This window comes from Periplaneta americana, chromosome 9, assembly GCF_040183065.1.
Source record: "Periplaneta americana isolate PAMFEO1 chromosome 9, P.americana_PAMFEO1_priV1, whole genome shotgun sequence".
NCBI lineage: Eukaryota > Metazoa > Arthropoda > Insecta > Blattodea > Blattidae > Periplaneta > Periplaneta americana.
In genome coordinates, this window is record NC_091125.1 from 62004622 (window position 1) to 62016771 (window position 12150).

General features: G+C 35.9%; 1 protein-coding gene across 1 annotated transcript in view; it reads left to right on the forward strand.

Annotated features, from left to right (window-relative positions):
* The window catches only part of LOC138705585 (uncharacterized), a 95167-nt gene that overhangs the window by 42678 nt on the left and 40339 nt on the right, over positions 1 to 12150 (forward strand). The window contains exon 11 of the mRNA XM_069834188.1: positions 10603 to 10736. Within this exon, the coding sequence (XP_069690289.1) occupies positions 10603 to 10736 (134 nt within the window). The remainder of the gene's footprint in view (positions 1 to 10602; positions 10737 to 12150) is intronic.

Here is a 12150-nt window from a genome sequence, read left to right on the forward strand (position 1 = left end):
GTCTAATAAAATGGGCCCTACAACACATACTTTCTGAAATCTGAACACTTGTTCATAGGAGATCCTCAATGTGACGTCCATTAATGGCAATGTATTCCTCTGCCCTTCGGCGTAAGGAATCACGCACTCTTTGAAATTTCTTTTAATACTTTAATGAGAAAGTCCTGATAACGGTCCCCAGTTAATCTCTGTGGTACCACGTACGGCCCTATTAATCTAATATCAAGAACGCCTGCCCATAAGTTGAGAATCGGTGCTGATGCCTTGTTTCTTCAACTGCATGGGAATTTTCATCAGCCTACAATACTGATTACGAAAATTCACAATACAATCTCTGCTGAACCACGTTCATATCCGCAATCAGATTTTCGTTTTCAGTATTCCTTACGACGTATCAGTATTCCTTGCGACGTATCATTACTCCATGCCAGGGGTGTCAACTACGGTCTGATTATCTGGTAGTCTGTTGTATTGTAGGGCAGAGAAATGCATTTCCATGAATGGACGTCACATTGAGCACTTCCTACAGTATGAACAAGTGTTCCGATCTCAGAAAGTATGTGTTAAGGACCCATGTTTATTAGACAATATTTTATTGTTTTGATGCATACTATCACCTCCTAAAATATTGGATACTTTAACACCCTGTAGAATATAAATCTAATAAAATCTTCCAAGATGAAGCCCGGCTTATTTGGTAAGAAGCAATCAACTAAGACGGAAGCAGAGATTTTAGGCAAGATTAGTCGTCGTCGTCGGTGGTGTAGTGGTTCAGTGACTTGTTAATCGATTCAAGATTCGCGGATTCAAACTCACCCGAAGGTGATAGATTTATAAGGGCGATAAAATTCATTGGAATGGCTTCTTTCGGATGAGACACTCAGTTGGGGATCCTTTGTCATATTATTTACGGCACACAAAGAATTCTGTTTTTGATAGAGGTCCTCAGACAAAATTCTGCGACCATTTCTTGGCCACGTCAAAATTTGATGAGAATAAAATGGACCCACATCAGTGGTGTAAGTCAACCTTGACTTGTATACCCTCCAACCGTAATCCATAACATTCCACGAGTAGGTATTAAGGCTGGATTCATTATCTTCTGTTACAAAATCATCATGCCTAGCAGAATCTCATTTTCAAATAGAACACAAGCGACTTACTAAATCTGAACGGCCACCAGCTTAGCTCATAGGAAATTGTATTTGTTCGTCGGTTCGATTCTCGCTTGAGCTGATTATATGGTGAGTTTTTCTCTGGGTTTTCCCCAACTGCAAGGCGAACCTCGGCCTCATCTCGCCAAATGTCATCTAGATATCACCAATTACGTCGATACTAAATAACCCAGTAGCTAATGTAGCGTGTTTAAATAACCGGAAGAAACTAGTAATAACTTTCCTTTTGAACGCACTTTCTTCATTTACTGCATATCTGTCGTCGCTTTGCAAAAGGGAACATGTTCAAAATAACAAAGTGTTGGAAAATCGCAAAAACTATAATTAAGTTAACAAATTAAAATGTTCATATATATTTTTTTCTAATTAGATCACTATGGATACATACATTTAGGATCCACGAACATTTTAATTTGTAAGTCTGTTATGGTTCTTTTGCGATTTCTCAACACTTTGTTATTTTAGACGTGTCCCCTTTTAAAAATCGACGACAGATATATAAGACACGAAACGCAAGAATTTATTTTTACTTCATAAGATGCCATGTTGGGGCCTTAAACAATATTTCGCTCTCTACAAGAATTTATTTTCTATTACATGTCAAGTGAAGCCTTTAAGAATCTTTCATCCTGCCCCAGGTTTAACCAACAAACCTGTAATATATATTACATGTCAGCAGTTACATTCGTGCAATGTGGACCTCACAATTTCGCAAATCTGTATATAGCAAAAGAACATTATATCTCGACCACTGAGCACAGACTGTAAAAATGATCACTAATATCATAGTGCAAGGTAAAGCTCGACTATAATTTTATTAATTCTCAAATAATGTTGCTAACAGGACATATATTGTCTTCCTTTCTTTAGTACTAAAGAGCTTCCTCGTTTTCGTAACGTTAACAGTGGAAGTACGTGAGTGGTCATCTCCGACAGCTTTCATCATCACCTTGTGTCGTATTTGAAGGCTAGGAACTCCCACAGTTCTTTCTGCGTGAAACATTATCCGTAGGATGCCCTGGAGCTGATCTTGTGGGAAGGTGATATGGCACGAAACTTTCCTGTTATTTACTGCACCAATAAGATTGTCAATTATGGAAAAATGGCGGAATTATGGCAGCGAACATTAGAATACTCCGGAGAAACTTACTCCAACACTGCCCTTCTTGTTTACCAGTAATTCTCGAAATGTTAAATAACATGAATTCATATTCACCTATGCATACCTTAACAAGACGAAATTTGATTTTTGTCCACCTAGATTAGAAAAATTGCACACTGTGCGGCGTAACTCAGTCCGGCACTGTGCGGCTTGTCTTCTGATCCGGAGCTGCGCTCGGACGTGGTCTGATTACCCGATTGGTTTTCTTTTCAGGTTTCCCACAACCGTAAGGCGAATGTCAGGTAATCTATAACGAATACTCGGTCTCATCTAGCAAAATATCATCTCGCTATCACTAATTCCATTGACGCTAAATAACCTAGTATTTGGTACAGCGTCGTTAAATAACCATTTAAAATGGGTAATGCGTAATGTTTTTATGTACAACCTTAAGCGGTGATTTTTCAGCTTGTGATCACATGAATAAGTACTGATACTTGGGATTGTCTAATATTGGTCTGCAATACAGTCACAATCAAGACAGATCGAAGGAAAACTATTCACTCCAATAGTACAAAATGTTAGTGATGGTGGTGGTGGTAGTAGTAGAACTTCAACAGAACAGTGTGCAATTTTCCCAGTCTAGGTGGACATAAATCAAATTTCGACTTGGCATAGGTGAAAATGAATTCATGTTCTTTAACATTTCGAGAATTCTGTGGGAAATAGCTTATTGTCTTATCAGCAGCAAGCTATATATAGAAGGGTATGAACAATGAGTACCAGCTGGTATTTTTGTAATTCCAATCACTTTTTCAACATTCAAACCTGTTACAACAACATCAGCACGGTCTACGAGCGATTTTGGATCGTTTTTATTTTTAGTATCTTTCATTAACTTATTGTCCCAATGCACAATCGGTGGAGGTGTATGTGCACTGTGGGAATTCTCTTCAATTGCCATGTTAATTTGAGAGCGATGTAAGGATCGCTTTGGATGCGTGATAACGGTCCATTGCTTAAAATTTGACCATATGCCTTTGCAAATGTAGCTGCTAAGACAATGAATTTATTATCTGAAAGATTAAGCCGATTTAATGCTGAAGACACACCTGGAGAGTTTAGCATGTTCTGAAGAATGTGCGATCTTGCAGGTGGGGAGCTTAACTCTTCTAAACCGTATCCTAATTTGTAGAAATGTTTCCTGTAATAGGTTGGAATTTCTGTATCATTAGCTTCTTCATCATTCGTGCCTTCAGAACTATTTCAGTATCAGTATTAATTTCAAGTTAATCAAAAGAAAATAAAAAAATGATGTGTGAGGTACACTTAGTCTTTCCTCTTCACGCCGTTTTCGTTCATCTTCCATTTTTTCATACACACAAACACACACACATGTGGGGTGCCTATAAAGTTACTATGCAGATTACTGAAAACATAATTTTATTGTGACTCATTTCTGTCACAGGTCCAATGAAGACACGTACCTATGTTAACCATTTCTGAAAGAATCACAGTGGTGCAATTCCGTTTAGGTGGCGAAAACTATACTGAGCCCCAAACCATATCAGCATACCTCTCTTATGCGCCGCTTTCGCTCGTTCTAATTAGCCACCGTGGCATTGTAAATAGTGCTCTTGATAAAGCCCCACGCGAAAAAGTCTAGGGAAGTCAGGTTGGGGGACCGGAGCACAGATGAAATGTCGCTGAACAGAACATAATCTTCGGCTGCAGCACGACACATCATAACACATGGCTTGTCGTTCAGTGTAGTCCAATTACAGATAATTTTAAAGTCATGTAGGGCAGCAGGACCATTCGGAGTTGTTATTTATAAGAGGATTAGCTCCCCTCCAAAAGCCACAAATCAATTATGAAAACTTATCAACAGCATTAGTTTATAGCCTTTACTCCAAGGATATATCCTTGGTACTCATTTCTGTTAGACTGAGTGGACTTTAGGACCATAGTTTAGTCGGAAAAGTCAATTAATCCATCCGAAATCGAACCTACGACCTTCGGATTTGTAGCGTAGCGCCTTAATAGCCGTAGGCTACTATCGCGTGCCTTCGGAGACGTAGCAAGTTTAAGTAATTTACCGTTTATTTTTGCAGTGGTGGGTGGTACCAAGAATACCGAAGGAGGAAGAGGAAATATGTATTCATATACTTACGTATACACAAGCTGATTTAAAAAACTGCTGGAGAGCGTGCATAGGACTGCATGCAGAGAGAACCGGCGCGCGTCACGATGGTATCCCACGGTTTCTCATTATGTGCTTTACATATTTCTCTGCAGTTCAGTTCCTTTCTCATGCTACTAGTGATATTACAAGTTATCATTTATTTCTTGAACTGTCGTTAAAAAAATTATATTTGAAATATTTTGCAGTGCATCCAAATAAAATATGAACTTCCATTTTATACAGTGCACTCAAGCAATAGTCTTTTATAATAGCAAAAACAAGACGTATGTCATTATTTCATAAATTGTACGATTCAGTAGATAGTTACTAAATTTTGTAAAATTTTACACGACATTATTTAGAAGAAGCTGTTTACATATTCAAATGTTTTAACTATTAAATTGAAGCACTTAATAATAATACACGTATATATACTTAGGTACGTAAGTGTTCTGCTCCAGGGCAGGTTTTTCACTGCAAACCCAGCATTCTCCAAGCTTTCCTATTTTCTGCCTTCCTCTTAGTCTCCATATATCTTAATGTCATCTATCATCTGATATCTTCTTCTCCCGTTCACAATTCTTTCCATTGCATCCCTCAGTAAGCAGTTTTTTCTCAGCCAGTGACCCACTCAATTCCTTTTCCTCTTCCTCATCAGTTTCAGAATTATTCTTTCTTCACCCACTCTTTCCAACACAGCTTCATTTCTTATTCTCTCTGTCCTTTTCACACGCTCCATTCTTCTCCATCCACATTTCAAATGCTTCCAGTTCTTTCTCTTCACGTCGTAACGTCGATGTTTCTGCCCCCATTAAATTCCACACTCCACACGAAGCACTTCATTAGTCTCTTCCTTAGTTCTTTCTCCAGAATATTTTTCTTTTTTCCTATCAAAAGCTTCCTTTGCCATTGCTATCCTGGCTGCAATCCATGTTACTGCTTATAGTACACCCCAAGTATATGAAGCTGTCCATTAGCTCTATGTCTCATTTAGAATTCGCAAGTATACTTTATTTTTCTTCCAATAACCAAAGTCTTCGTCTTGTTTGCATTTATCTTCATCCCATACTATTTAGCAGCTGTCATTTAGCTTCAGTAACATATCCCTTAGTATAGTCTCCTCTTCTGTTAACAACGCCATTATCATCAGAAAATCTTATGCATGTTATTATTCTTTCTCATTACAGTAAGCTTATTATTATTATTATTATTATTATTATTATTATTATTATTATTATTATTATTTCATTCTTTCATTTTATAAAAATTCGAAGAGACTAAAGATATCAGTTATCTGGAAAATGCAAGGATTTATAATGAACTGTAATGCTGTAAAATACGAGAAGCAATTATTATTCTTTTCAAGGTAAGAAACCTATAAATAAATTTCTCAATTCAAAGCCTAGCCCGAGTTCATGTAATTAAATTACCACTTTTCATAGTGAAATCTGACAAAGAAGTGAATGCGTGATACTATTGTCAGGTAAATTTCCTAATCTCATTCATATCACTGAAAGTCTGGCACTTTCAAAGATTCAGAAATCAGCTTAATAATTACCTAGTGCGTTAATTCCGTAGAGATATGTACAGATCTCATAATAGTTACTTTTGTTTTCCTGAAATGAATTATTTCAATAGTTACCTCTCTTATCACTAGACATCGGATTTTTAGGCACTAAAAATTGCAGTTTTAGGCGCCTAAAATAAGCTCAAAATTTGTAAAATTAGGCTCTATTTTAATGAAAATAGGCATTTTAGGCACATCAAGGTATCATACTTATTTCTTTCATTGAAATTTTTAGTTATACACTAAAATACGCACAAAAAAGTATGTTTAAACATTAAAATAGAATACTATATTATATTTATAAACAGAGCTGCACAAATTTAATATATTGAAACTAATGAAATAATGATTATTGATATCAAGATTACTCATTTTAAGTTATTGAAATTCAGTTCCATGCTCAGACTTTATTATAATTATCTGCACAGTACACCACCAGAATTTTTTCTAAATTCTCCACAGTTAACCTTTGCCTTTTGTCACTGAGAATCATTTTGAAAGCAGAAAAACTTCTTTCAACCGAAACTGATGTGAGAGGCGCAAATTTTAAATTAGGTACAATAGAAATATCAATACTTACTGGAACATTTACACTTTCCCCCGATATCACTCTTGATACTTTTTCCAACAATGAAAATCCTACATTCTTATTTAATACGTTGTCCCACTTATTTTTAACTTTTTTCCCAGTTTCGCCCAAAGCAGAATGTATGTTCACTTGAGCTTCCTTTACTATTGCTATTTGGCTACAAAGAGATTGTTTTTCACGTTCTAATTGTTCAATGCTTGCAGGTATGAAAGAAAAGTTTGATGTTATGTAGGCAATATCGTTTTTCACTCGTGCGTCATTCAGACAATCTTTCACTGCTTTCACACACGCTGCACTATCAGTTTCAGGTAATTTATCAATAACTGTGACCACTTCTTTAAAATACTTCGAATAATACACCACTGACTGAATCCAGGTTCCCCATCGTGTAACAACCGGCTGAGGTGGGAGTGGGATATCTGGAAAGTTCTCTCTGAATATTGAAATCCTGGATGGGGCTTTACAAAAACATTTTTTTGTGTTAGAAATAAACGAATTGACAAGAGGAAATTCATTCCGGATTGTTTCAGAAACCCTGTGAAGGCCATGTGCTAGACAGGTTACATGCGTGAGGTTAGGATAAAATGTTTTAAGAAGTGGAGCTGCAGCAACCATGTATGAGGCAGCATCAGTACAAAACAACAGAACTTTAGAATCGTCTATATTACCTGAGTATAAAGACTGTGGGCCTTTATTTACAAAATAAGCAATGGCTTGGCTATTCACTTTCGAAAGTTCCTTAACACATACGTGGTGTGGAATCGAAGGTCCATCAGGACTAAGTTTTCCTACTACCATATTTGCTATATACCTATTCATAGGATCTGAGGTTTCATCCACAGAGACCCATATGTAAGAATCACCTATATCCTCCCGAATGGAAGCTAAAGTTTCATTGTATATTCTGTCTAAGTAATTTTTTTCTTAGGGTCGACTCAGATGGGATATTTTGTTTGCAGTATTTTTGTAAAAGCTGTCTTAAAACCGGATTTTCAATTGCATTCCAGGGAATGTTAGCAGCAACAAACGCTCTGGTTAAATCAGCATAGAAATTGCTGCTGAGATTGGATGAAGTAGGCTGTGTTAGTAAAGTTTGTTGCGGTTGATTTTTCTGCTGAGCTTTAGCCTTATGAGCCGCTCCTTGCACATGCTGCTTTAGGTGGCACTTCTTTTCTTGCGAAATCTAAAAATGTAAAGTAAACTGAATTAAAATAAAATCCTAATTGTTGTATTGCCGTATTTCTATCACAAAGTTAGTGGGTTCGAACAATCAAAATTTTAATGACCTGCAAATACTTTAACTATCGGAATTTAAAAGGTTAAAGTGTAGTGGTCTTAAAAAGAATTATACCTCAGGATAGCTCAGTCAATGTATAAATATTATAGGCCTACTCATTAAAATTAATAGAATTTATATATTTCAACTATTGTTACATACCTGTTTGCTACAAATCTTGCAGAATATTATTTTTCCATCATAAGTGAATTCTGAATATTCTGTTAGCCATTGCCGGATCAATGTAGATTTTGCACTTATATTTTTCGGCATTATCGCGTTAAACTTCACAGGAAAACGTCCTACCGCTCAAAACTTCTCAACACAAATAAGGTGAGAGAAAGCGCAACTGTTAACGAGCATTCAAATGAACCGTTGTTATTGAGATTCAATTGGACAAAAATACAAAGTTCCACTTATTGTTGCATTTCCTGGTAGTGTTAACACTAGGAGGGCCATTCTTTTAAATATTTTGTAACGGTTTACCCTACTAATTCGCAGTTTTACGACTTTTCATAAATATTTCAAAAACACTCTTTCTCCAAAAATTGTGATTTTATGACACTCTGAAGGGCAGTACAGCTAATCGGTTTCAGACCGAAAACAGTCATTTTTATAGTATAGTATATCTCTGAATCGGTAGCAGCACATGTTATGATTGTTGCCTGCTTCAAAACTAAGGTTGGTTCTTTGTCGGCATTTATGCCTCCAAACATGTTAAATTCGGTGAAATCTATTGCGAGTGTCGTGAAATTCAAAACATTTTGTTTCCTTTATCAATGGTTTCATGGCCGGTGTGAAGCAAACTTTCCACTTTTTAAATGCCTTAAATTTCGCAGTGAATGCATGTATAAATTATAAAAAGTAAGAGTAAAATGCGAAACTTTACAGTGAGTTAGGCATTTTTAGGCGAATATTAACAAATTAGGCTCTAATAACCGTTTTAGGGCATTTTAGGGCACTATAAAACTCTTTGAATACCTTTCAATTTCCATGAAACACAAATATTAATAATTATTTTTACTTTTCTCCTAAAGAAACAAAATAGGCATTTGCCCTAGAATCCGATGTCTGCTTATCACACGAGAAACAAAGGTGAATATCATACTAAAAAAAGTTTTAGATTTATTCCCAATCAAATCCAAAGACTTACTTTCTTTACGAATGTTAATTGTGTTAAATAAACAGAAAAGTGAGATTATGAAATTGATATTAACAGAAGGATCTGGCGAACATAAAATTAGATGTTACACATAGAATTATTTCTACTATTTGCTGAGAATTTTCTAAGTATTTATTAAAAGTTATTTTTTATGTGCACCATTTGAGATGAATCTACTGATAATTACTGACGAATAGTTTAAGATAAATTACTGCACAGATACACATACAGATCGATGTCATTCCAAAAACCACTTTTTTCGGTAACAGGGATGCTGGAGACCTGAATTTCAGCGATAATCTCGAAATCAATTTTTGTAGCATTAGAATATTTTCTTTTGCTAGCTACTTTATACAACAATAATAATAATAATAATAATAATAATAATAATAGTAATAATAATAATAAATTTAATCAGGCAGAGCTAAGGCCAGTAGGTCTTCTCTTCCGCCCAGCCAGACTCTAATTCTAATTGAAAACTCAAAAAAATAATTCATGCCCCAAGTTCCACAACACAACAGTAAATAATGGTCTGAATGGAAACATGCGTGGCTAATGACAAGCAGATATTTTTAGTTGATTATTTAACGACGTTATACCAATTACGAGGTTATTTAGCATCGATGAAATTCGTGACAATGAGATGGTATTTGGCGAGATGAGGCCAATGATTGGCTATATATTACTCGATATTCGCCTTACGGTTGGGAAAAGCCTCGAAAAAAACCCAACCAGATAATCAGTCCAAGCGGGAATCGAACCCACACCCGAGCGCAACTCCTGATCGATAGACAAGCGCCTTAGCCGACCGAGCTACGCCAGTGGCTAAACAAGCAAAGATAGAAGTCGAATTTGTGAAGGTAAGATTTTGGAAAAGTATACGTGCGGTAGCTTGTATGATAAATTGTACGAAACACATTGTACGAGATTAAAATTTTGAAATTAATATAAACTTCCCAGACATATGAACTTGTTTGAAAACAATGTAACAACTTAGGTTATTAGTTATTTCACTTCATTTTGTTTTCATTTCGTTCGGTTTGGTTCATTCACTTTTATTGCTCTCAGATATGAAGAACGGGAGAATAACTAATGTGAAATTCTAAAGTATATCATGCATTTCCAACAATAAAGGAAAATAAGTTAATACGAGAGGAATCCAGTTACTCGAAGAATCTACCAGAGATCGAACACTGATTCTTTCGAAAAAGCTGTTCACTTACTGACCTACGATAAGACCAGTGAAAACAAAGGACACTTTGAAAAATGATATAAGAACTATGAGCAGGAGACTTACATTGAACTTTTTACTTGCACACTGCGGCGACAAAATAATGCAATCTCTTGGCCTGGAGGACACGTGAACATGACCTGAAATTACGTAAATTGTGACTCCGCCTGCGATGTACTGGCTACAAACGAAGAAATCCCCTCTCGGTGTGACGTAACTCGACAGTGAGGTCGAGTCGTCTTTGATTCACCTCTCGTTCGAATGCCACATCCTCATGTTTTGTTGTGGATTTTATGATAACGGGTTTTCCTGCTAACTTCTTTTTGCTTTCTGCACAAAACCGGCGACCTGCAGTACTTGCTACCTCAGTCAGTGCCAAACACCGCGGGCTGCGCATCTCGCGAACATGTGGGCTCCATTTCTTCTATTGCTTCCATGCCTACTGACAGGTCAGTGTTTCGTGGCAGTGACAGACTACAACTACTGCTTCATATTATTATTATTATTATTATTATTATTATTATTATTATTATTAATATTATCATTATTATTATTATTATTATTATTATTATTATTATTACACTTACTGTTGTTATTATTATTATTATTATTTTTTTTTTAGGAAAAAGCAAGTAGAGCAATAGGTTTGGAAGTGAATCCCGAAAAGACAAAGTATATGATTATGTCTCGTGTCCAGAATATTGTATGAAATGGAAATATAAAAATTGGAAGTTTATCCTTCGAAGAGGTGGAAAAATTAAAATATCTTTGAGCAACAGTAACAAATATAAATGACAGTCGGAAGGAAATTAAACACAGAATAAATATGGGAAATACCTGTTATTATTCGGTTGAGAAGCTTTTGTCATCTAGTTTGGTGTCAAAAATACTGAAAATTAGAATTCATAAAACAGTTATATTACCAATTGTTCTGTATGGTTGCAACACTTGGACTCTCACTTTGAGAGAGAAACAGAGATTAAGGGTGTTTGAGAATAAGGTTCTTAGGAAAATATTTGGGGCTAAGAGGGATGAAGTTACAGGAGAATGGAGAAGGTTACACAACGCAGAAACTACTGCACATATTGCATTCTTCACCTGACATAATTAGGAATATTAAATCCGGACGTTTGAGATGGGCAGGGCATGTAACACATATGAACGAATCCAGAAATGCATATAGTGTTAGTGGGGATGCCAGAAGGAAAAAGACCTTTGGGGAGGCCGAGACGTAAATGGGAGGATAATATTAAAATTGATTTGAGGCAGGTGGGATATGACGATAGAGACTGGGTTAATCTTGCTCAGGATAGGGACCAATGGCGGGCTCATGTGAAGGGGGCAATGAACCTGCGAGTTCCTTAAAAGCCATTTGTAAGTTGTAATTATTATTATTATTATTATTATTATTATTATTATTATTATGCTTCTTTTACATAAAATAAATAAAGTACCGATATTATATAATCATACAACAAATTATATTCTATATTAGATAACGTGGAAAAATATAGAGTACAATTTGAACAATTGACTATTAATGGGACTATACTTCATTCTATAATGTGACAGGCGACGTAAACATAGCCGACAGAGGAGGAGAGAAGTATAATTGCTATTCAACAAGTGACAGAGGTATCATTCAACTCTTATCTTGAAGTTGAGCGGTCTGAAGCGTTCATTATACTTCCCTCTTCCCCTGCCAGCAATCTATAGTCTACATTCCTTGTCAGATATTATGAAACGAAGTATAGGTGGTGATTCTTGTACGATTAAAAAACTTCAGTACACAAAATTAGTTCGATACTTCTAGGCTTTTAGTGCTCAGAGTGGAATACAATTTCCATGGTTATACAATCAATC